Genomic DNA, 26,495 nt, shown 5'->3' with positions numbered 1-26,495 from the left:
TGAGGTCCCCTGCAATCTGTATTTTGTGAATGCAAGTCTGTATATTTGCCAAGAGTTCATCTGAAAAATTCAGAAAATCAATTTAAATGAAAAAACTTAAGACTGGGCCTGGCATTGAAGTGTGGTGGCCTTAATTTCTTACAATGAACTTAGTGAAGAACCCCAAGACAGAGCAAAGCAGGATGGGAAGGACTGGGTATTGTTCATTTCTTCAATGTGGGCAAATATCTTATTTCTGAAGGAGGATGGGCAAAGCTGGCATGTAAAGTTTTTAAATGATGACTCAAAAGTCAGTTTAAAGATGAATGAATGAAAAAGCATTTATTAAGCACTTAGGTAATGTAAACTGTCCTAAGTGCTGAGGACACAAACAGAAAAGACAATCCCTGCCCTCAAGGAGCTCACATTTTAATTGGAGAAGAAACATATAAATGAGGTGTAAGGCAGAAGACAAGGCCCAGGAATCCTTGGGGATGCATCACAGTGTCTGCCCCACCAGTACTGGTAAAGGGAAAATAGAACTGAGTTAGAGTACAGAGGGGTTCTGTTCTATTAAGGGGTGGGGATGGGGTGAACCATGTCTGGGAAGGAAAGGAAAAAAGGAGAAGGATCAGGACGTTTTGGGGTGGGCTTTGAGATGGGGGAGGGAAGTTCTGCTTGGCACCAGTGGGGGTCCTTCAGACACTCCTGTGAGGTTTGGGGCAGGGCCAGAATGAACAACTTTCCTCCTTCCTCTTAACATGTAACATAGATACACAGTAGAACAGCCTGGACTGGCACAGCCCTAATCAATTTGCTGAGTATGCTGTTGGGTATTTTATTTATACACAATAGATAACTTCTTCCTGCCCTCCAAGAAGACTATGCTTCTTGAGCTCTACAGTTTTTCATCATTAGTATCCAGATACAAGAAGAGCTTCCATGGGTCTCTAGGACCTCCAATTCTTCCTCACCTCATTCAGGGATGAGACTAGGAATGTCCATCTCTGCTGCTGCTCAGGAGTGACAACCCCAATGACTCCTCTCCCAATCCAGGTCAACATGAAGCCCTGACATATGACCTTGCTGTTGCTTTATTTTCCTTTTCTGTCTATAGTTTCCTACTTTGGGTTGGGAATATTGAAGAACAAAATGGATTAGTATAGAAGTCTTGTGAACTATGAAAGGTAGAGAGAAAGAGAATTGGAGTCCATGTCAGGGCTTGCAGAAAGCCAAGCCCAATCCACCAGCACAAGCAGGATGAGTTATCTGGACCCCAGAATGAAGATTCTAGGTAAGATAAATAAGGGATGAACCCTGTTCTTTGTCCTACAGTGCACTGAGAAATGGACTTGGGGAGGGTAGAAGTGGGGATATGTTGAAACATCTAAGTTTGATCCTATTATGCTCAGGGAATGAAGTGTCATAAAGGGAATGTTACTACTTCTGTTCTTGCCATATTAGTAAATATCTCTTTATAAAAGCTATAAAAGTCCTCCATAATTCCAACATCTACAGCATCTTAGGACTTACAAAGGGAAGCCTCTGATCCATATTGCCAGTACTTTATTACTAAACTTCATTTTACAAATAAAAGGAACAGGTTTAAAGTGGGCAGATATATACTTACAGTCAACAGCAAAATCAGGTCTCCGAACGTTGGACCCAGCCCTCTGCCTCTTTGAAATTGGTCACAGTTGAGGTTCAGAACTAGAAGTTTATTTACACATGTTTTTAAAAAATTCATTCCATAGATGTGGGGAGCTTCACAAACCTTAAAGTGATATGTAAACACTAGCTATAAATGTTATTTAAAAAAAAAAAAAATTGTAGACATGGGAATTCCTCTCAGCTAATGGCTTTGTTAGGAATTGAGAAAAATGCCCAGAAAAAGGAAGTGCCTTTTCTGCCACCATCTGGTTAGTAAAGAGCAGACCTGGTTCTTTTTTCTCCTAATCAAACTAATCTCTTGAGTTCTGTTCTCAAGTGTAACAAGAAGGGACTTGTTTTTGATGAAGATGCCAGGTCCAGCAAGAGCTAGAGAGCAAGAAATCGTATACCTTGCAAGGCCTTCCCAGAGAGGAAATTTTCTTTTAAACACAGATCATGACCACGTAAAGACCCTACTTGATCAAATATTCCAGTTGCCTCTAATATAAAATATAAAACTCTGTTTAGTTTTTAAAGATCTTCATACAGCCTCAATCTTTCCAACTCATTGGAAATTACTCTCCAAGTCAGCCAAACTTGGCCTTCTCTCTTTTCCTCTCCCATGTATGCTCCATCTACCATCTCCATGCATTTGTATTTGCTGTGCCCCCTGCCTGGAATGCACTCTCTCCTTCCTTTCATGTCTTCTTTGAAGATATCCCTTAAATATCACCTTGTACATGAAGCCTCTTTTGATCTGCTAGGTGCTAGAACTCTCTGTCACCCCTCCCCCAACTACCTTATAATTAAGAGTTGTGACTATTCATTTCAAATGTATTTTGTATTTTTTAAATGTACTTCTTGTCCCATCCATTGGAATGTCAGGTCCTTGTGAATAGAGATTGTTTTTCTTTTTTTTCCCTGGCTTCCTGAGGCCAATGAAAATGTAGAAAAGGATCCCGGATTCAGGCAGGAGATCTTAATTCTGGACCAAGCTTTACCAATAACCCAATATTCTGTTACAGGAAAGTTATGTTGTGGAAAACACTAGTGGGATGTGGGTACAAACCCTTGTTGCCAGGGTGAGCCAGGAGCAAGGGGGCTTCTTTGGCCAGTGACTTGCTCTCTTACCCCACTCTGGATCTTGAAGGACCATGGATTCAGAGGTGGAAGGGACTCAGAAGCCATCTCATCCAATCTCTTCATTTTAGAGAGAAGGAAACCAAGACCTGGAGTCCACTCCCTGAAAAGAAAGGTGTCTTCTCCAATACCACACAAGCAGTAAGTGGCAAAGCTGGGATCCAAACTGACTCCTACTCTGTCATCTTTTTCTGTCAGCTTGCTTGCCTCTTTTTTGGTAAGTAGGTGACCTCCATGTTTCTTTTAGCTCTAAATCTTAGAATATTCTGGGGCCAGGAAACCCCAAAAGGCACAATCTTTCAGCTTTACCAAGAGTGTACAGATTTTTTCTGGAGGGATGAGGCAGGGATTATTAATAATGGATGTTCCTGTAACATTTTAAAGTTAACATGCTTTTCTGACCCTTACAACAACACTCAATTTATAGACAAGGAGCTGGAAGGTTAGAGAAACTGCTGAGTGACACGGAACTAAAAGTTTCAGAAACAGGATTAGAACCTAGGACTTCCTAATTTCAGGTCCAGCGCTCTCTTTATCACATCACTTGGGGTTCTTAAGGTGACTACTAGTACAAATCACTCACACCTACACAGAGCTTGAATGCTTCTTGAAGGCAAGATTGTAAGTTGACTTTGCTCTTTCTCTGGACAGCAGAGAGGGACTTCCCAGGACCAAGCTCTCATGCTTCGCTCTTCCATGCTTGGCTGACAGAAAGGTTGCTACCCAGTGACCATGAAATGGTCTTTCTGGGTAGGAGCATTTGACACAGAATGTGCAAAACACGTCCATATGCCATCTGTCCTAGGCACTGAAATGGGCACTGCCCATTGACATGGATTTTAATATAAAGGCAGCAGGAATTTTAATCTAGCCATTTAAAGTGGATAAAATTAATGCCTACTAGAAATATTTTTTTTAAATATAAAAATATAGGGTGAATTCTAAGAGTACTTCATGGGAATTATCTGATAGGGCTTTTTGTGAATACTGCACCAATTAATTCCTATCCTAGAGGATAAGTTAACAAAACAACTTTCTTATCATTATTGACTTAAAACGTTATTAAGGCAACCTAAAGAGCAGCGTCCCACACCCACGAGGCAAACACCATCAATTCTGTGGCTCAGGTCTGGGCAGGGCCTAAAGCTATAATATACAGTAGCTCTAAATCAATGATCCTAAGGGCTTGCTGAAGTCAGTCTTTGAATACCAGGGCCCAGAACTCTTGTGCAGTGAAATTCTGATTCCTCTCCACCAAATGCCGCAGGGCTCGGGCTTCCTTCTTGGACTGCTCAAAGCTTGGGATCCACATCTCCCGCAGAGAGGTCCACTGTAGAGCTGGGATCGGGAAGGCAAAAGCCTGAGGTTTGGGGCAGCTCAGGTGTGTCACATCTGCATTCCACCTCTTAGGGAGAAAGCCCTAAGAGCAGAAAATGAAAAGAAAGGCACATAATGAACAAACCCAATGTAAAGTAGCTCTTTTAAGACTAAATACTAGGATTGAGGGAGAGGGATAGAAAGGGCCTCCTGCAGGGTGAGATTTGATAACAGCCTGAGAGCAGGGAATGGTTGGTAGACAGAGGGAGAGTTGTCTAATTCAGCTAAACCCACAAGAGATCAAAAATTTTTAGAAGGAAAATCTGGCCTGTTTCTTAAACTTTCAATTCAATTCAAAAAGTATCAGCTAAATGCCTGTTATGTGACAGGCACTGTGTGTTGGGTCCTGAGGAGAGAAGACAAGAACAAAACTATCCTAACATCAAGTATTTGGTTTATCAAAATGATAGCACTTCTGTGGGAGGGCACTGAACAAGATGAGGTGAGATCTCTCAAGACAGTTGTGAAAATTGAGTAAGGCTTCATCTACTTCAGAGTTGGAATAGGCTTGAAGGTCCTTAAGCATTGACTCAAGGGCATACCTAAGTCCCCCTCCTGCTATCCTCCCATGACATCATTTTCTCCCTACTTTGATCAAAGATGGGTAACTATGTACTTATTGGCCAAGTTCAATTTCTTGGGTAGTTCCCGAATTTAGAATGTAAGAATCTCAGCCAGTGAGGATGATGGTCAGTGGTGAGAGGGGTGTTTACCTTAGTGATTATTTAAAGTGTAAAACCTGTCCCAAAAGGTGCCTCCTCCTTTCGATAGCCTGCTCTACGGGTGGGATGCCCACTTCACAAAAGAACATACAATAAAGTTTTGTTTTGCTCCTAGAGATCTCTCCAGCTTTTTATTAACCTCCAACTATATAGGTGGGAGAAAGAACCACCAGGAGGCCAATTTTCATGGAATGTAGAGTGGGGGAAAAAGAATGACAGCTACTCTTAATCTAATATTTACTTGGAGGTTGGCAAAACACTTTAAAAATAATATCTCATTTTCTTCTTGTGACAACCCTGGAAGACAGGTGCTACTATTATTTCCATTTAATAGAAAACTGAAGCAAATACAGGTAAAGATGCTAGGATACATGGGAATGAGTATTGAGCCAGAGGGTCACAGCCAGTGGCTATGTAAGCACGAATTTCTGAACAGGGGCCCTCGCCTGTGAACGAGTTGCTGAATTTCTGGATTGGCTCTCCTTCCATTAGCAGATATCATGCATATGCAAAGGCCACAAGCTGCTTCTCTGCATGGTGACTGGGAATTGCCTACTGTTCACATGCTGATCATGCTTGCAAAAATGTATATCAACAAAGCTGTGTGGCATAAAAAACTGGAGCTCTTTTCCCACTCTGAGTCTCCTGCCTCATTCATCTAAGAGCAAAAGGCTCATATGCTTTGAGCTCCTAAAGATGGCTGCAACACCAAAGACTATGATTAATACAATGACTAAAGATGGCTCCAGAAGGCATGGTTAAATAAGCCTCCCAGTAGTCTGAAGAGAGAAGTCACCTTTCCTTGCTGAGACTCCTTCTTCTGCTCTGCAAAATGACATGGTCAGACTGGGTTATCTCAAAAGTATTTTATTTTTCTAAATACATGCAAAGAGTTTTCAACATTCATTTTTGTAAAACTTTGTGTTATAAATTTTTTTCCTCCATCCTTTAGCCAAAGCCCTAAGAGTTTAGGTGATTTACCTGGGACCATATTACTAAGACTCATTCTTTGCAAACCAAACCCATCTTTGTCTTTTGCACAGGCAGAAGGACCCATCTCCCCAGTTCTCAATTAGCTTACCTTCTCTTGCAGCCTGATGTTTTCCCACACCTTTTTACACACCATGCATTCAAAGGCATCAATGTAGTTGTCCTGCGTGATGTCCTGTACACCCCACCTGCGCTCCTTCAAGGTCGTGAGAAGCCGGTGGTTGGAGATCTCACCCTTCATTTTCCATTCTATGTAGGCCTCATATTCTTTGTCATTGTTATCCAGCTGTTTGATGAAGCCTGCCAACTCCCGAGGGTGAGAAAACCCAGTTACCAAAATGGCACTTTTGTTGCTGGGAAGCCAGTCAGTGATGCTCGGTGAGCCGTAGTACACAGGGACCACGCCCAGCTTCAGAGGCCGCCAGAACTTCTCCGTGATGTAGTCATCACAGACAGCATTCTCAAATGCAAGGATGAACTTGTACTGTGCAAGGATCCTGTAGAAGCCATCATCATCCATAGAAGCTGGGTTTTTCAGGTGTGGAGGGAGGTCTCGGTTTCGCAGACATTCACCATAAGAGTCCACTTGGATGTGACTCATCAGCTCCCGCACATAACTGTCCCGGTCTGAAGGTGGATCGCAGTCAGACTGCACGTACACCAGTGGGGCCAGGCGCTGTCTCAGGCTGTTTTTGGTGTGCAGAGGAACCATGTACCTTAGTGACTTCAGAGCATCTACACCTTCTAAATACTGAGTGGTTAATGGTAAGTGGGAATGGCGGCTGAAGGTAGCCGTATGATTAAACAGTGTGATGACAGGCTCATGGAAGAGCTTGTAGTTGTTTTTAGGAGACTCTTCATGAAAGAGGGCCCAGTCATGATGTACTTTCCGAGGCAGAGGCAAGCTGTCTATGCTAAAATCAGTACCTAGAAAAGACAAGCAGCAAATATTGTAATCTCAGCTGTAGAAGGGATTTTGGAGAATGTCTCCCAGATTACTTTACTCATGAAGATATTGGGGCTTTTTTGCTCCAGGTGTCACAACACACTATTTTTATTGTTCTTTTCTAGATTCTTAGAGTAAGTTAAATGTGCAAAATTGTCACAAATCTTCAAATAGAAAAAAAAAAGGTTAAATTAACTTTTTTTTTCAATATATAAATCTTGTTCCCAATGTGAGGATAAAATAACTACAACAAAAAATGAAATCTCAGGTAACACATATATATCCACATATCCACAGCAGGGAATGTTTATTGATTGACTATTACTAAATCAAGTAAGATAGTTATGTAAAATGGTCTGCAAACCTAATGTCTGCTATCATTAACAGGAGAAAATAGCAAATTACTCCAATTTTTTTTTGCCAATAACATTTTAAATGGGGTCACGGGAAGTCAGACACAACGGAAATGATTCCACAACCACAAAATTAATGTTAATTCTTTACATTCCACAGAGAAATAAGCCATGTGTAGGCAGGAACTCTACATGGTAAATGGTTCTTCTCATGTGCTTAGCATATAAATGAGAAGAATTTGTTGTTATGATGGAAAAGAAGAATTTACATTCTACCATATTCCAAAAGGACATAATGGTAGATTACTGGAATGAACATGATCTTTTCTTTTAGACCTGTGATTTCTTTGATATTTAGAAATATAAATGGATCTTTCTTTAATCTGATAAAGAATATCTCTCTAAAATCAAGAATCAGCATTATATATAGTAAGGAATCCTTTCCACTAATATAAGGGGAAAGCAAGATATTCATTATTACCATTACTAGAAATATTGGCAATAGAAGTAAGACAAGAAAAAGAAATAGAGGGAATTAGTACAGGTTTATCTTGAGATAACAGAGTAGATGATGGGTGATGTCTTCACTTGCTCTCTGCACCAAAGAGAACTATGGAGACTGAATGTGGATTGAAGCACATTATTTTCACCTTTTTTGGTTTTTGTTTTCTTTCTCATAGTTTTTCCCTTTTGGTCTGATTTTTTATGCAAAACATAACAAATATGGAATTATGTTTAAAAATATTGTACATATTTAACCTATAGCAGATTGTTTGCTGTCTTGGGAAAAGGGAGATAAGGAAGTGAAGGAGAAAATTTTGGAACTCAAAATCTTACAAAAATGAATACTGAGAACTATCTTTACATGTATTTGGAAAAATAAAAGTATTGAAAATTAAAAAAATAAATAAATTACTATATTTTAAAAGAAAATCCAAGTACAGATATTAGAGATTCACAGACTCATATCTTTATTGTTCCATGTACATGAAAACATTCATTTTATTTAATGATAAAGTTCATAATTTAAAAAAAATTTTTTTTAACATATTAAAGTTGCTTCTATACAAAGTATCGCACTATTTCCTAAGTCAGGGACTTCTTAGCTACTTCATGTCCTACAAAGACTTCAGGCTTTCCTGCTCAGATCAGGGCTCAGAACCATTTAAAGTTAGATTCATGAAGTCTACAGACCCTTTCTCAAATATTATAACTTAAAATATATAAAATACATAGGATTAAGAAGGAAACTAATCACACTGGAATAAAGTCATCAAAAAAAAAATTTTTTTAAACAAGTTTCCAAACAACAGGGTAACTTGCTCTAGAATGTCCAAAGGATACCAGACTCTTGGAACATGATTTGGCCCCATGGTCTTTCAAGAAGATAATGAACAAAAATTATTTTGATCCTTATCTCATCATTATAAAGGGTTAGCACGGCCTTAGAGATAGTTCTGGGCTCAAGTCCCTGATACTAGCTTATATCTAGCTTCTGGTACTTGTAGCTGTGTGACCCTGATAACCAATCACTGTGAGTTTATGGCAATCCCTAAACCTTAGTTCCAATGTCATAAAAAGGATGAGTTCAGCACTTTTGAAGAGAGTTCCCACACTTAGGAATCAGAAACACACTGATAATACAAAATTTTATTTTTCCTCCTCTGACTAATTCATCAGGAATGAAATAGCAAAAATGTTTGGTTAATGTTCATGGCAAAGAGCTATATCTAAGACAAAAATCTCATGGCTGTCTCAGAGACATTCACACGTTAAATTCTACTATCTGAACTGAGTGCATCCATTAAGCTTGCTGAATTGTTGTGTCTGCACTGTCTACCTAATTCCCTGAGATATTTAATTCACATATAAATGTCTTCCTCTCCATCTATGCCCAAGTGAGATAGTAGAGACATCATTTGTCTCTACTCCCCTATCCAGTTAATGGATTTAATTGACTTTCAGCACCTGAGGAATTAAATAAGGCTGCATCTGATCAGGTACATCTCAAGCCAAGGTCATTCTAGTAACTCCTGTGGCTAGCATGTAACTAACTGGTCACTAAAAAATGAGAGTAATAAAGAAGAAAAATTTTTTTAAAAAGACAAATCTACTACTTACCATAGAACAGGAATGCTTTGGTCAGATGGTGATGTTGGTAGCTCCGATTGATAGTAAAAAAGCAGCTATCTGCTCCACAGTGACCTAATCTTCCTGTTTCCCCAGTCAATGGGGACCACCAGAGCATGATAGGATAGCTGTCTGCTTTGGATATCTTCTTATTCTGGTACAGTCCTTTCTTAAGAAAAAGATGGAGATGTTTGGTGGCTTCTTCAGGTTTTTGCTGCCCATCTTTCAGATTAGAGTTTTCTATCTTCAGTCTTTCAAATTTGCCAAGCTCACTGACTACCTGGGGAAGAATAATAATAGCTGGAATGTGCATGGTTATTCAAGATTTGCAAAGTACTCTGAATACATTAACTTATTAGAGTTTTAACTCCAGTCCAGTGAAGCAGGCACTACAAAAAGCACAATCCCCATTAAAAAGGGGAGATGGTCTCCCAGGAGTTAAACTACTTGTCCATAGTCATTAAGCAGTGAGTGTAAAGGATGAGAGGTGAGATATACATCTGGTCTTCCTGCCTCCAAGTCTAGACCTCTTTCTTCTACACTAAGCTGGCTCTCAAAGACTCAGTACGATATCTGGTTATCTGTCTATCACATCATAGGGTTAAAACATGTGATTTCCCACTTTATTTTAGCAATCTTTCCACTTAAATACCTTTCAGAAAGAATGCAGGACCATTTTATGACAAATAACTCCACTGGCCTTGGGAGGGGTGAATTTAAAAGTCCATTTTATTACACAACTGCAGAAGCAGATGTCTCAGAATAGACATACTTAGAGTGCAGATGCAGTCTGAAATGCAAGTCCCTCCCTTATTTACCCTATTGGCTAGGTACTATAAAGGTTACAATCTATACCTAGAATCTAGTTCCCCAAAGGTGACTCTCCATCTCTGATAACAGCACGATACATCATCCTCCCAAGTGAGTTTAAGTCCTTAATTACATCTTCCATTTGTGAGTCTCTACCTCTAATTACATTTTACAAAGTGTTTCTTATCCTAAATCCCCACCTCTGATTGCATTTTTCCCTCCATAAATTTGTTTCCTTGTTTCCTATTAATATAACCTCCATTTCTTAGGTTTCAATTTCATTTTTTTGATTTAAGTTTCGTAACTATGGAAATTAAGCCCTTATCTCACATTCTCTTTCAAGTCTTTATTTTCATTCTTTTGTCTTTTTCTCCATCACGGGGGAGTGTAGAGAATCACAAAATCTAACTTGGAAACAGTCTTAAAGATCCTTTAGTACAGACCACATCTAACCAAGCACGCCCTCTCCAATAATCATGAGGAAGGCAATCTATATTTTTTCCATTTAAGATTAAAGACTTTAGACAGGGAAGAAACTATTTTTCATCTGCTGCTTTGCTTGATTTGAACCCTTTTTATTGCCCACCCTTATTTTGCAGTTTCCTTTTGTGGGTTATCTTTTCTCTCCCTTTACACCATATGCTCCTTGAAGGCAAAGACTATTTTTTTCCTTATTTGTATCTCCAACATTCAAAACCCAGTAAGTGCTTAATAAACATTTATTGAACTGAAATTAGAGGTCATTGTCATTTTACAGAAGGGAAAACAAAGATCCAGGAAAGTATAATGATTTGTCCAGTTATTTAATTACTACTTGTAACTCCAGTGCCTAGTAAGTAGTAAGCCCTTACCAAATGCTTGAGGGTGACTGCTTGATTAAATAGCGGAGCAAAGATTCAACCTAAACGTCTTTTCCTGGGGACAAAAAGGAGTACATACATGAGTCTTGCTCATCTCAGATCTGCCATTTGGCATCCTGAAATCTGGTAAGCCACAAAGGAGCACCTCTCTTCTGACCTAAAGCTGTTCCTGTCTTCCATGTCAAGTACTTCTTGATCTTTCTTTTGGATTTGACTCAAAGATGTTCAAAGGCAATCTGCTCCCTCCACTGCCTTCCCACCAAATCTCATGCTCCTGGTCCTCTTTCTAAAGAGGCCATGGTTGGTAGAGCTCCATTCTGGAGAACCATTTAAAACTAGGTACAAAGTGCTACAAAATTGTGTATATCCCAACATGACAAATACGGAATATGTTTAAAAGGATTGTACATATATAACCTATATCAGATTGCTTGTTGTCTTGGGAAGGAAGGAGGTAGCAGCGGGAGAAAAAATATGGAACACAAAATCTTACAGAAATGAAGTTGGAAACTATCTTCACATGTATTTGGAAAAATAAAATACTATTTAGAAAATAAACAAACAAATAAATAAGTACATAGATGGATAGAAAAACAAAAACAAAAACAAAAACAAAAACCTTTGACCCAGCAATACCATTCAAAGGTCTATATCCTGAGAAGATCAAAGAGAAACCTATAGATACAAAAGTCTTTATAGCAGTTCTTCTTGTGGTGGCATTATTGCATGTGTCTTCCCCATTAGACTCTGAGCTCCTGGAGAATACAGGTTGTTCTTTGCCTTTCTTTGTGTTCCCCGAGTTATCATAGTACCTGGCACATAGCAGGTGCTGCTTAATAAATACTTATTGCCTCCTCTGTTTGGCTTTTAAAGTCCCTCACAACCTGATCCCAACCTATCTTTCCAACCTCATGACCCATTACTTTTCCTACTTCACTGTAATCTAGCCAAAATGGCCTTCCTTCTATTCCTCACACATGACAGGCCATCTCCCACTTCCAGGCCTTTGCACTGGCTAGTCTTCATGTGTAGAATGTACTCCTTGTCTGCCTTACAGAGGTGCTGTCTCCCTTTATGACAAACATCACAAAGTGAAGTGAGCAGAAGCAGAACAATCTACACAGACCCAGCAAAATTCTAAGGATAATTAACAGTGAAAGACTTGGCAACTGTGATTAAACAGAACCCTTAATGAGTTTTACAGAAGAATAGAAAGGAAATCCCATCACAACAAATATTTCAAAAACTTGTCCTTGTATGAATATACTCTCTTCTTTTGAGGCTATCCCTGACACCTCTCCTGTTAGTCTCCAAAGTTATTTCACTGAAACAATTCATCACCTGGGGCTAAGGCAGAGGAGTCCTTTGAATTTGCCAGGCTAACTCTCAGGTCACAGAAAAGAGATGCAACACTGGGACAGTAATTTAAGCTTTGGGAAAAGATGAGAATGTGTGCTCCTTTGGGACAGATTCCTAGACCTCAGGGTCACTTCCATACCATCTTGAGGCACTGGTGGAGGACTTTAATACAGAATGGAAATCCCAAAGACTGTTAAACTGCAGTCAGTAGCCTATGTATTTCAGAGTTTTAGAAGAGGAGGGCCAGATCCTGGAGTTGAAGGTAGTATGGTACCACTTGATCTTTTAGGATCTCAGGACATCATATGTTCTGGGTTGGGCCTGACTCAAGACCAGCTGAACAACAGAATAAAATGAAATACTCACAGAGGTCGTTCAATATTAAACAAGAAGAGACTGACTTAGCCATTAGAAAGGGTTATTCAATAACTGTAGGCAATGAGGGTATCCTGAACTGACTTGGCTAAGGAAAGCTCCCCTTCCTCAGTAGCTGCCCTTCAGAACCCTCTAGCCAAACACCAGAATAATCCTGGAGCTTCAGCTGCTCTCTGCTTTCTAGTCTGTAAACCAGAAAGAGCTCTGGCCTCTGGTCCGTGAAGCAAGTATGTCTCTGAATAAAGCAAAAGACCATGTAAGAAGTTGCAACCCAGTGTCTAAATGGGCCCCAGGAAGGGTTACTGAAAGGATTACTTTGTCCCCAAGTGGGCCTTTGTGGAAATTCTTGAACTGACAGGATTATGTCGTCCCTAAGTGGACCCTTATTGAATTTCTTGCATCAATAGGATTTTAATTTATTCAAATAGGACTATCTTGAACTGATGCCCACAGTTACTGTGTACAATCAGGAGGGCAAACTATACATGCCAACCCTAGAAATTATTCTGTTATAAATAATCTTAATAATCAATTGACTTTCTGAGACAAACATCTAGCATAATTAGCATATCTTGCTTTGAATTCTTTCCTATATTTTGAGTTCTGCTAGATAACTTAGTCTGCAGCTTTTGTTCCTTGACTGGAAGATGGTTTAAGTCTCTGAATTCTTTCTAGGTAACTCCTCACCTTCATGACTTCTTGTCACCTCCATCAAATGGTTTCACTCTCCAGAATGATTTTGATACTCTTTAAGTAAAACTAGCTGAATTTGGATGTAGGTTAGGGACTAGGCTCCCACCACATCTGTTCCACACAACACAGACTTTAAAGAGTTAAATAACAATACGATGTCAATTATGAATCTTTTTGAAAGCATTCTACCCACAGTGTACTGAAGGAAAGAAAAGGAAAGCTCTGTAAATCATATAATGAATTATACCATATATATGCATTGTATTACAGTTATTTGCATATTTGTTATCTCTCTATTTGACTATAAACTACTTGAGGAGCAAAACAGGTGCCTTATTTACCATTCCTTCCCTTCTGAGGACTTCTGAGATAAGCAAGAGTAAGAGATGATTATGAATATAGGATGAAGAGGAAAAGAGTGCTGGTAGGGCTTGGAAACGCCCCTAAAAAGCCTCTAAAGAGAAACTTAAAATGAAAATTTCTGACTCCATCCCCAGCACTTTTTCCAACGTGACATACTTGGTTCATCCATTCTGGTAAAATTTTTGATTTCATGGTAAAGTTCTAGCAATTTGTATTAAATAATTCTACAAAGTAGTTCATGTGGCTATACTGATTCTGCACTTACAGCTCTTAGAATCCTGTGACATTACTAGGGTCTACTCTAACAAAGTATACAAATTAACATAATTTGTTCTTTTATTGCTTTTCTAAATACAGTGCTTGCCTCTGGCATCTTCTAGAGTGGAAGCTAGGGGCTGCAGGAAGGCAATTCATGCTTGGATGGGAAGGACTCTGTTAGGATAGAGGAGAATGGGCTTTTGTATCTGTTGGCCTTCAGTATGGTCCTGAATTTGGGCTCTCAGTCCAATTTACTTTATTTTCTCGAAGATGTATCCAAAGAACCTTGATTTTCTCACTATAAAATGAAGATGATAAGACTCATTCTTTGCCTTTTCCCTACATCAGATTCTTGAAGTATAAAATTAAATTCATTAAGTACCTACTCTATGCACCAGGAATTGAGATAAGACACAATATCCTATCCTCCGTTCCTCTACCCCTCCATGTAACATGAGGACTACACAAACACAAACACACACACACGCACACACACACACACACACACACACACACACACACACGCATTATTATAACACACAATAATACAAGTGGCAGGAAGCTTGACACAGTGGACCTGGCCTCAGAGCTGGATTAATGTTCTACCTATACCATATTTCACTTTAGGTAAATCATTTAAATACTAGGTGTCTAGGCCACTCAGAGAAGATGCCAACCCAGCATTCAGAGAGGAGGTCCCTGTACTGATAAAAGCAAATTTTAGGAGGGAAGAAAAAATCCCAATAACATAAATGAACTGAAGAAATATGAAGAAAGAAATGCAAGGGGGCACATTTTAAAGAAAGTATTTAAAGGTAGAGGTAAAGCAGTTAGAGATCAAAGACACCAGAATTCAGCTCATCTACAATACCTGGAATGAAATGAGAAGAAAGGATGCTACTGTGATGCACAGGCACGATGCCCAGAGCTGCTTCTTCCGGATTCTCACCATGCTGTACTACCTGGGAGGAGAGATGGAAGCTGAGACTTCCTACCAGGTGTTTTCTCTGCAGTCCATGCTCTGATCCAGCCTCCAGTGAGGGGACCACCTGCAAGCCGTTCTTCTCCTCTGCCATTCTGGCTGGAAGCTGGTCTCCATGAAGGACTAAGCTCTGGTGCACTGAGTGTGGCTGGCTCCACATCTAGGAGATCCTGAGCGGTCTTTTTTCCAGCTACTCCCCCAGCAGCTTGCACCAGATACTCCTATAAAGGAAAGAGGACAGGAACAGACAATTAACAGTGAATGTAAGATCCTTGGCAAGAAAGAGGAGTCTTTTTTTTTTTTTTAAATTCATTTTTCCAAATTATCCCCCTCCCTCCACTCCCTCCCCCCGATGGCAAGTAATCCCATACATTTTACATGTGTTACAATATAACCTAGATACAATATATGTGTATAAATACCATTTTCTTGTTGCACATTAATTATTAGCTTCCGAAGGTATAAGTAACCTGGGTAGATAGACAGTAGTACTAACAATTTACATTTGCTTCCCAGTGTTCCTTCTCTGGGTATAGTTATTTCTGTCCATCATTGATCAACTGGAAGTGAGTTTGGATCTTCTTTATGTTGAAGATTTCCACTTCCATCAGAATACATCCTCATACAGTATTGTTGTTGAAGTGTATAGTGATCTTCTGGTTCTGCTCATTTCACTCAGCAACAGTTGATTTAAGTCTCTCCAAGCCTCTCTGTATTCCTCCTGCTGGTCATTTCTTACAGAGCAATAATATTCCATAACCTTCATATACCATAATTTACCCAACCATTCTCCAATTGATGGATATCCATTCAACTTCCAGTTTCTAGCTACAACAAAAAGAGCTGACACAAACATTTTGGCACATACAGGTCCCTTTCTGCTCTTTAGTATTTCTTTGGGATATAATCCCAATAACAGCAATGCTGGATCAAAGGGTATGCACAGTTTGACAACTTTTTGGGCATAGTTCCAAATTGCTCTCCAGAATGGCTGGATTCTTTCACAACTCCACCAACAATGTATCAGTGTCCCAGTTTCCCCACATCCCCTCCAACATTCATCACCATTTGTTCCTGTCATCTTAGCCAATCTGACAGGTGTGTAGTGGTATCTCAGAGTTGTCTTAATTTGCATTTCTCTGATCAGTAGTGATTTGGAACACTCTAAGAAAGAGGAGTCTTATGGGTTTACCAAGGAAGAGACAAAGATTTGTGATCTCTTTCCTCCTTCAAGAAGATGAGGCTGGGTGAAAGCTCCTCACAGCTTAGAAAGGTTAACCAGAGCAGGTCAAGAATCCAGGCTGGATTTAAGAAATTTGTCTTTAGGGGGCAGCTAGGTGGCACAGTGGATAGAGTATCAACCTTGAATTCAGGAGGACCAGAGTTTAAATCTGGTCTCAGACACGTAACACTTCCTAGCTGTGTGACCCTGGGCAAGTCATTTAACCCCAGCCTCAGGAAAAAAAAAAAAAAGAAAGAAATTTGTCTTTGTGTGAGAGTTGTTCCACACTGAACTGTTTCTCACCAGCTGAAAACGGTGTGAGTACCCACAGGCCTAAATGAGCCAAGGTGAAATGAGTGTTCTCTGAAGGGCTCAATATTGTTCCAGGTGAATGTCTGATCCTATAGCATCTCAGAGTCTAACAGGACTGAACACACTTTAAAGTTCTCCAAGTGAGGCCTCCAATTACAGCTGTAAAAAGAATATAAAGTCCTCATAGCCCCTTTCTGGCCACACATTTTAGCTTATTTTAAGTTTGTTACCCATCTCTGGTCTCAGGTATCATGGCCCAAATGTTCTTTACTTCCTCCATCCCAAATATCTCACTGAAAAGGACCTATGACTTCATCTATGTTAGTAATCCCTCTCAATACAAATCTAACTCCTCTATGCTTAGTAAAAGCCTTTGGATGTTACTGTGGCCAAAAAGATTTTAATATATGGTATCCAACCCTCTGATTGGGGAAATTATATAAAAAAAAAAAAAACAAAGGCAGTGTGTCAATGTAGGAACCCACTGAGTCTGATCACCAGCAATCTATAATTTAATCTTGGAAAGTAGACTCCAGTTCAGAGAGAAAATATATATGAATAACTACAATACAATACACATGTAAATGACTTATGCATGGACACATAGCCAATATGCATAAGCTAAAGGGTAAGATCTGAATCCTGAACTTCCAGCCTCTCTTGCACAAACCCTAGAACTTTCAGACTCCAAGGCACTGTGACATATTTCCTTTCCTAAATAATATTAAATACCATTATTATTGCACTTGTAAGAAAAGGCAGCAGGATGACCACAGAAGGAAAGGACCATTGGGCAACAATGAAACCAAATCAGACAGCAAAAAACTGCTGCCCTTCAAAGGGTTTAAAAACCAAAGTTCACAAATATAAAACAACTAAAGAAGTTCAATTTAAAACTCATTGATCTGTCCAAAAGTAGAATATAAGATCCTCCAACATAATATCCTTGATGGCAGGAACTGCTTCTTTTTATCCAGTGTTAGGAGCAGCAGTTAGAAATTTCAGCAATAAAACTGAAAGGTGCCCCCCATCCCACTGCCCTTCCCCTTTAAAAAGTAAGGAATCACTAAAGATCAAAGAATATGATCAGGCAGTTTTCAAAGTAAGACATCTATGCAATCACTGGCAAGATGAAAAAAAATATTCCAAATTACTAATAATAGAGAAATGAAAATTGCAATAATAATTGAAAAGACAAAGATAATTTTTTTTTAAAGGAAAATGAGAATCGTTGGTGGATCTATGGGAAGCCACATACATTACTGTGATGTTTGTGGAGATATAAATTGGTTCAGCCATTTTGGAATGGAATCTACAACCCTGCCACAAAAAGTCATTCTACTGTCATACTCCTGACGCAGTGATAGAACTATACCCCAAAGACATTTTTTAAAAAGCCCACATGTTCAAAAATATCGATAGCATCTATTTTTATAGTATCCAAGAACTAGAAACAAACCTGAGAGGGAAGAAAGGAACAGGGCATTCATTAAGACAATAGCAAATTTGAATCCCAATAACCTCAGAGCCAATATCCTTACCAATATACCTTATAATGAAAATAGTATGAAATCCAGGGACATCTCACAATTGGTGGCCACTAGAGGGCAAGTGGCAGAAGGAATTCTGATTCCCATAAAACAAATACTCCCAACTTTCTAATTTCCCTGAAGGTTGGTAGTTCCAAGAGGCAAGAGAAGAAGCACTATTATTCTATGGATGGTACACAAAAATGATGTCCATCAATACCAAGCAGGCACTTCATACAGCCCTGTTTGATTAAATGGATTTGAGTTGAATCCCTTAAGTATACACAGGAAGTGCTGAAGTAGCCAATCTGTACTCCAGTAGCTTGATGAACAAGGCAGTTAGGTGGTAGTGTGGCTAGAGTGCCACACCCTGAGTACGGAAGACTCCTCTTAAGAATTCAAATCTGGGCTCAGACACATAGTAGTTTGTGTGACCCTGACCTGTTTGCCTCAATTTCTGCATCAGTAAAATGAGTTGCAGAAGAAATGACAAAACCACTCAGTAGTTCTTCTCTTTAGATCTTAAATTTCCAGGCAGACAAGATGACCTTCAAAGATTCCTTCCATACTAAATCCTATGTTCCCATGAGAAGTAAGAAGCTTAATTAAAAAAACTCTGAGGTACCACTTCACACATCTCAAACTGGCTAAGATGACAGAAAAAAAAATAATGTTGGAGGGAATGTGGGAAAACTGGGACATTAATGCATTTTGGTGGAGTTGTGAAATGATCCAACTATTCTGAAGAACAATTTGGAAAGGGCTATAAAACTACATATCCTTTGACCCAATAGTTACTACTGAGTTTATCTAAGGAAGAAAAGGGACCTACATGGGCAAAAATGTTTGTAGCAGCTTTTTGTGGTAGCAAAGAATTGGAAAACGAATAGATGCCCATCAATTGGGGAATGGCTGAAAAAATTGTGATATATGATTATTCCATTATTATTATATAAAAAATGTTGAACAAGTTGATTTTAGAAAGACCTGGAAATATTTACACAAACTAATGCTGAGCGAAACAAGCAGAACGTGGAATACTGTACACAGTACAGTAACAATGTTCGATGATCAATTATGAAAGTTCTTCTTGGTGGTTCAATGATCCAAAGAAATCCAATAGACTTTGGACAGAAGCCATATGCATCCAGAATAAGAACTAAGGAGATTGAATGTAAATCAACCCATGATATTTTTCACTTTTTTTTTTTAATCTCTCCCATGGTTTTCCCTTTTGCTCTTATTTTTCTGTCCCAACATAATTCATAAAGCAATATGTATTAAAAATAAATTTATTTTTGTAAATAAAATGCTTACACATAAGGGATTTTCTCCTCAAAAGCTGAAGGTGCATTTTTTCTTATATAATCTCAAAATTATATTTGTTTTAATGACAGAAAAATTTTGAGGAGATGGGGAGGAGACATAGCTGAGAATTAGCCACAACACATAGGAGTAGTGAGTGGCTTTCTGGTGATTAGACTTCCTCCACCATGCCAGTCAGTCCTGTATACTTGTTCCTCTCTACCCCATGTCTTTCAGGAAACTATGGAAATCTTTCCTTCCCTTTCTCCCTCCTCTCCCAGTCCTATAGCCAAGGCAGCCTTTGAGTGATTCATGTTCCCCCAACAAAAATCACTTCCACCATACTTCCCCAAATCTCCTTCACTAGTTTTAGAAAATTACTTAATGAAGCTTTAGAGACCATCTAGTGCCAATAGTATTTTTTTTTTTTTTTTAACAGATGGAAACTAAAGTCTGGTAGGATAAAAGAATTAAGCTTCCTTAGCCCATAACTACTAAGAGACTCCTTAAACAAGTAAAAGGATAAAAAGGTTCTGGAGTTTCCCAGTGCAAGAGAAATATTGCTAAATACTGCTAGGCTCCCAACATGATTCATAAAGAAATGTGTTATTTAAAAAAAAAAAACAACTGCTAGGCTGCTTGTATCCTTCTCCTCCCATTAGTGAGGCTTGCCTGGAAAAAGCCCCAATCAGGACCTGTTTTGCCTTTTACCTTCCACCCATTATACTTATTACAAAGTATGCTCTTTTAGGTGGCTCATACTGATGCAGGTTCTGCTCCAAGCTCTAGCCTTACTTCCAATTTACTAATATCACTTCATGACCCTTGGAATAGAACTGGAAATGGATGGCATGTGTTCCCAAGCTAGCTTTGTAAGATCTCAAGCCAGCAATCCTGTTTCAGAGCTTCCCCTGATGCTAATAGAAAAGCCCTTCTTGCAAAGTATGGCTCTCCCAGCAGTCTTTGAGTCTCCCTCCTTCAGGTTTTCTTAAAAGGTATCAGCTAAAAGCAACTCCAAAGGGAGGAAACTGATGACGTTCCCCTGCAGAAGTTAGGAAGGCTCTGGGAACTCAAAATCAAATGATATGAGAAGCAACTTTAATCCAGTATCATGGCAAAATATGCCAGGACTGTTGTCTGTACCACAGAATTTCTCATGATTTGTAGTATTAAATTAATTTCAAGAAAACAGGGTTAGTGACTGAACTAGTGATATCATTTACATCAGTAACTCCAGATGAAGACCTTCCTTGTATCAATGCAGGTCAGCACTTTCTCTGCAATAGCCACATAGCCAGGCAGGCCTGAATGCAGGTCTTTCTGGTTCCAAGGAAGGGAGGGCTTGGCACAGACATACAGAGCACTTTATAAATGAATGCTGACTTCACTTCAAGGCCAGTTCTCTTCTTGGAATGAGGCCCTGAAGGAGACCTCAGAAGTCATTTAGTCTAATCTGTTATTTTTATAAATGAAGAAACTAGGACCCAAGTAGGGTCAGTGTCTTACGGGTAATAACCATCAGGATTTGAACTCGGGTCCTTTGACTTGTGTCATCTGCTGATTCTCCATTATGACTGCTTACCATGAGAGTGATACAAAAATGAAATCCTCCCCCTCAGGGATCTTACATACTACTGGGGAAGGGGAAGGGGATGGGAAAAGATAAAATACACAAAGGAGGCTGGATCTTCCAACTCTCTCCTCTCTTCTGAAGACCTCTAGTAAGGGGTACCTCACTACCCTCAGAGGTTACCATTATTGTTTTCATATTTTCCTAGGCGCGGCTAAAAATCTGTCTCCTTATAACAATTGCTACTGGTTCTGCCTTTCTTTCAGGAAATTTTTTTTTTTTTCCAAAAATCCTTTGAAATCTCTTTTCAAGAATAAAATTCAACAATTTCTTTAACCAATCTTTGTATGGTATGGTTTGGAGTTCTCTTGTTGTACTGATGTCAATGTGGGCCCAGGACTAAAAGTCCCAGTCTAATTCAGTGTTTATTACAGGCTTATTATGTGCTAGGTACCAGGGATATAATCATGAATGGCATAGTCCCTACCCTGAAGGACGTTGTACTTTGCAAAGGCATAAAAAATTTTCACAGGTAAGTTAATAGAACACAATTTGAGGCAGAGAGTATGGACACCTAGGAGAGCTGTCTTTCTCATTCCTAAGAAGGTGACCTTGAATTCTGAAGGAAGCTAGGAATTCTAAGAAAAGGAGATAAGAAAGGATGGCATTGAAGGAATGGGAGTGAAAGAAGAAATGACATAGGTTTGTTTTTTTTTTTCTCTTTTAAAATGTCATACTGGTAATCTATTCAAGCAAAATAAATAACATTAACAGGTCTTAAAACAAGGTTTATTCAGCAGCTACAGTGCTCCACCCCTCGACTGAGAGGCTTCAGGGCATCAGTATTCTGAAGTCATGATTGACCCTACCCCCTGGAATGGCAAGAGCAGAAAACAGGTCAGTAAGGTCAGAGTGTAAAGTCCTTTAAGGAAAGAAATATGAAATTAATTTGGGAAGGAGACACAACATGAAGGATTTTAAAAACCCAAGTGAGAAGTCTGCATCTGATCTGATACTGATAGCCTATGGAGAATCTTGGAAAGAAAGTGAAATGGTCAGAACTGTGTTTTAGAAAGTGTTTTTTGGCAATTGTGAACAATGGATTGGTGACAGTCTAGGTAAAAGGTGAACTCTGCAGCTCAAACTTAGTGGTTATGAGAGAAGGGGAAGAATAGGACTTCTGCATAGGTACAACTGATTGGGGAGAGGAAGATGAGAAAGTCAACACAAGATCAAAGTTAAAAACAAGTATTACTAGAGGGACGATTGTGTCTTCCCCAGAAAGAGAAGTTTGGAAGATGAACAGATTAGGGAAGATAGACAGAGATGTCCATGAGGCAGTTAATGAGGCAGCCTTGGCACATGAGCACTACCATTTCCCTTGATTGGGATTCAATATTTCTAATCATATTATGTTTTTTTGGCAGATGACTCATACTGAGCTCGCAGTCTTTTCTAATGACATACCCCTTCATCTTGGTCTTGTGCCATTAATTAAAAAAAAAAAACAAAAAAAAAAAAACTGTAGGACTTTACATTAATCTCTATCAAATTCTGGGGTTATGTTTGTTTTTTTAACATGTACTAAAAAAAAAGAAAGAGAATGTGCTAGATTACAAGGGGAAATTGCAGTAACCCAAATGGCAGTAGAAAGAGATGTGATCAGTATAGGGAAGCTGAAAGATGGCTTTTTTCTTATAGTCAATCACCAATAAAGTCATATATGACCAAAAAAGTTAGCAGGAGCCTATAAACTACCAAGAAGTCAGTCATATAGCAAGATTCATGGATAAGAAGTAATAACCTAGCTAAGCAATAGTAAAAGGCACAGAAGGCCTTAGTTATGCTCTGAAAATACCCTGTGGAAAATTTACAGGACAGAATCACATAAAAAATATTTGGATCTGTCCTTCTCAAATCAACATATAAAACTCTGAATTATGTATCTGTGGATATATTGGAGTTAACACCCATTATAAATGTGTATATTCAAACAAAACATTGGCCATGACTAGATATTTACATATATATATATACACACACATATCTCAAACAGAGATAGATCTATATATTTATTAACTATATACCTCAATCTTTATGCCTCAAGTTATAGGAATTAATCTTAATAGCATCATTCATGGGATCAATTACCTTGGAGCTGGAAGGAACCTCATAGGCCATAAGAGGACCAAAGTCTACCATGATTTCCTCCCATCACAGGTTAGGATACGTTTTCCATGAAAAGTGATGATGTAAGTCCAGGGAATGAAGTCTTAAGCTGTGCCTGGAATCCTCTGACCACACTAATGTGACTTCCTAATATCCTAAAGATATGAAAAGGTCACCATGGAGACAGAGCCTCTCACCCCTGTCCATCTGGCAGATGGGGATGCCCAAGGCGAGGTGAATAACCACACCTGGCCCTGCTAACTGGACAGGATTCCACATGGAGGAGGAGATTGGCCTGCTTAAATTGTTAAGCATTTTTTCTATGCTATGATAAAGTGAATCCCATTTTGTTAACGGTTGAATAATGATTTATCAGTATCTTTTGTTTCAAAGCCAAACTGTGTCATTTTTCTTTCATTCTCAAAGATGATCAATGATATCATAAGAGTGATATTTTGAGCAAACAGGGTACTAGACAGAACTAGGCCTACCAGTACAGAAGTCACTCTATTGAACCAAATGTCCATTCTCAAGCAGAGACCAGACCACCCTTAAACTCATATTTTGAGAATGTCAACCAGACACTTACCAACTACATGGAATTTTATGGAAAAAAAAAAATGGAAAAAAGAAGAGAAAAATAATTTAGGCCCAAGTTCCCTAACTAGAGGCTTCTAAATCTAAATTGGGTTGATTATATTCCATCTCCATTTTTGCTAGATAGGCACAAATGAAATAACATAGGCTAAAATGCTTTGCAAATTTTACTGAGTTATGTAAATAGCAGTTGTCTTCCATGCAACAAATTCCAAAGATAATTTCTCATCTTTCCCCTTAAATACCACTTTCCTTTTTGTCTGGACTTAATCTTTCTCATTTCACAGGGTATGTATTCTCTAAGTTCCCTTCTCCCACTTAAGACCCATTTACTTCTTCCCTGGAACCTTCCCACATTTGCCCTTCCTGTTGATCTGACTTTATACGTTTGGTGCTTCTCTATATTCAGTTCTCTGAATAACTGGTGTCTCCACCTGTAACTTCCTGGATAGAAGCACCTGAGCAGGATTCAAACCAAATCTGAGCTTGCCAGATTCTGGACAGGTCATGAGTCACAAACACTTCTGAAGCATGGACCTAGAGCTTGCAGTGAAAAGGGAGTATAATGATGGGCTAACTCTTGGGAACAGACGCTTGCTAGGCTTCATCTTTCTAACAAAAACCTGAAGACTCCTGTGCCTAAGACTCCCTAACTGATTACATCCTTTCCCTGCCTCACTCTGAGAGGTGTCAGCTCCACACTACATTTGATGTGCAGGTGCAGTGTGGAGGTGTCAGTTTCAGCCCCAACATGAGGGGACTGTAGGGATGCCTCCATTTGGAGATATCTGTCTTGGCTTCACTGTTACGGTGAGGTCAATGGGTTGCCCTGCATCCGTTCCCTTGCTCCTACAGTACCTCCTTGGAAGTCTTTAACTAAACCAAATGGTGGACATGTATGCATGTATTGTATTTGATTTATACTTTAGCATGTATAACATGTATGGGTCAACCTGCCATCTGGGGGAGGGGGTGGGGGAAGGAGGGGAAAAATTGGAATAAAAGGCTTGGCAATTGTCAGTGCTGTAAAATTACTCATGCATATGTCTGGTAAATAAAAAGCTATTAAAAAAAAAAAAAACTAAACCAAATAGCTTTTGCTTTTGTAGTTTCCACTGAACACGTCAAGTCAAAAGATCTACTACCAAATTCTCTCAGTTTCATACTCTGACATGCTTCAGATTTCTGCATTTCCCTTCAGTGCACCGTCACCTTCCCAGTCTCTAACCACTTCCCCAACTCTATAACCTTGGGTTTAGTGGAGGCGATATGAGATCAGTTACATGGGAATGTCCAGCAAACTGGAAAACCTTAGAAAGGCAGGATCAAGCTCTCACAGCTGATCACCAGCGTTTCAGAGGTGCATTCGCACTGGCTCTGCCTCATGCCTAGGATGCTCACACTCCCTCTAACTAAGAAACCATCTTCTACCACAAGTCCTTTTTTACCTATGTACCCCCAGTGCCTTCTGGAACTCCTCTCTATTTCTTACTTTCTTACTGGGATACACTGTTTCTTTTTGGGGAAGACAGCAAGCTCCTGGTGGGAAGGTCAATGTCATTTTTGTCTCTGCATTCTTATGTCTAGATTTGTTGGTTGGTCCGGCTCCGATCTCTTTTCCCAACTCCCCATCTCCCCACCTTGGGACCTGGCAGTGATCTGAATCCTTGCTGCTGAAACTGACAGCGGGTCTGACTTCGGGAAACACATTGTTCTCCCATAGGTCCGGGCTTTTACCTGTCCTCGCTTGGGACAGAGTGGGGAGAGGGGTCACAGGCTTGAATGGAGGTGCCACAACTTACGCTGAGGCCCCAGTGGGCGAGCAGGACTTAGCCCGTTCCTCCACCACTGGCAGGCCATTCCTCGGCCCCGGACCCCTTTACGACCCTGGCTGCCCTATGCCGGTTGCATTAGGAGCTAAGTTCCCAGCAGACAAAGACTGGCGGTCTTGCCGGCTGGCACCATCATCGCGGATACACACAGGTGGCATTTAATAAGTGCACTCTCATTTAGCCCGCGGCTGCTCACCAGCGCAAGGAAGCTGACTCAGCAATCCCTCCGTGGTCCCTCGCCCTTCAAGTCCCCAGGACGCGCCACGCTGCTCCAGCAGGACGTCCCACAGGCTGCAGGTGGTCGTCAGGGTCCGGTGAGCAATGAGGCGCGCCCTGCCCCCAATAAAAGGATAACGCCGCCCGCGCTACCCACCTCGGGGCTTAGAGAGACGTCAGCGGGGCTCCCCACCCCCGGAGCTCACCCGAGGGGAGCCGCCTTTAGGCTCTTCCAGCCCCAAGGATGTCGCGAGCCAGAGTGCGCCGAGGGAAGAACGTTGCCCAGCAGCTGAGGTGGATACTCCAGCCGCCAAGCCTGCGCAGCCGCAGAGATGTTGTTGTCCAAACCACGCCTCCCGCAGCCACAGAGAGCTAGTCCTGCGCAGCCGCAGAGATGCTGTTGCCCAAACCACGCCTCCTGCAGCCGCAGAGACGTTGCATCTCAAGCCAATCTCGACTAAGAGATACGGCTTGCCTCTCCTCTTAGTCCCCGTGCGGTGACAAACGTAGCAGCTGAGAAGAGCTACAAGTCACGTCCCTTCCTCACCCCTCACAACTACTGAACAAGAATACAGCTCCCTAGGTTCACCCTGGCCCGCTTCCCAGAACCCGCTGAGAGAGGTCACCCAACCGTATTCCGCCTCGCCTCTCCAAGCCACGCCCTTCTACAGATTCAGCTTCCCCAACCACGCCTCCTAGCTTTCCCGGAGAAGTAACTTTCCAAGCTACGCCCACGTCCCATTCCTGCGCAGTCGC

The 26,495-nt window shown here is 40.2% G+C and overlaps 1 protein-coding gene across 3 annotated transcripts; it reads right to left on the bottom strand.

Annotated features, from left to right (window-relative positions):
• Positions 1-294: 294 nt before the first annotated feature.
• Positions 295-26,495, bottom strand: POFUT3 (protein O-fucosyltransferase 3). Of its 3 annotated transcripts, none has more exons than XM_074275546.1 (5): positions 25,720-26,495; positions 14,877-15,208; positions 9,279-9,567; positions 5,950-6,785; positions 295-4,189 (listed from the first exon to the last, which is right to left on the bottom strand). In XM_074275546.1, the coding sequence occupies exons 2-5, from the start codon at positions 14,955-14,957 to the stop codon at positions 3,965-3,967; spliced, it is 1,431 nt and encodes a 476-aa protein (XP_074131647.1). In that variant the 5' UTR covers positions 14,958-15,208; positions 25,720-26,495; the 3' UTR covers positions 295-3,964. The 3 variants fall into 3 exon arrangements, with proteins under 3 accessions (XP_074131647.1, XP_074131648.1, XP_074131649.1); XM_074275547.1 differs by having other exon boundaries at positions 25,897-26,495; XM_074275548.1 differs by having other exon boundaries at positions 25,946-26,495.

This window comes from Sminthopsis crassicaudata, chromosome 6, assembly GCF_048593235.1.
Source record: "Sminthopsis crassicaudata isolate SCR6 chromosome 6, ASM4859323v1, whole genome shotgun sequence".
In the NCBI taxonomy this organism is placed as follows: Eukaryota; Metazoa; Chordata; class Mammalia; order Dasyuromorphia; family Dasyuridae; genus Sminthopsis; species Sminthopsis crassicaudata.
The sequence above is the reverse complement of the archived record's forward strand: the minus strand, read 5'-3'. Positions and strand labels throughout refer to the sequence as shown.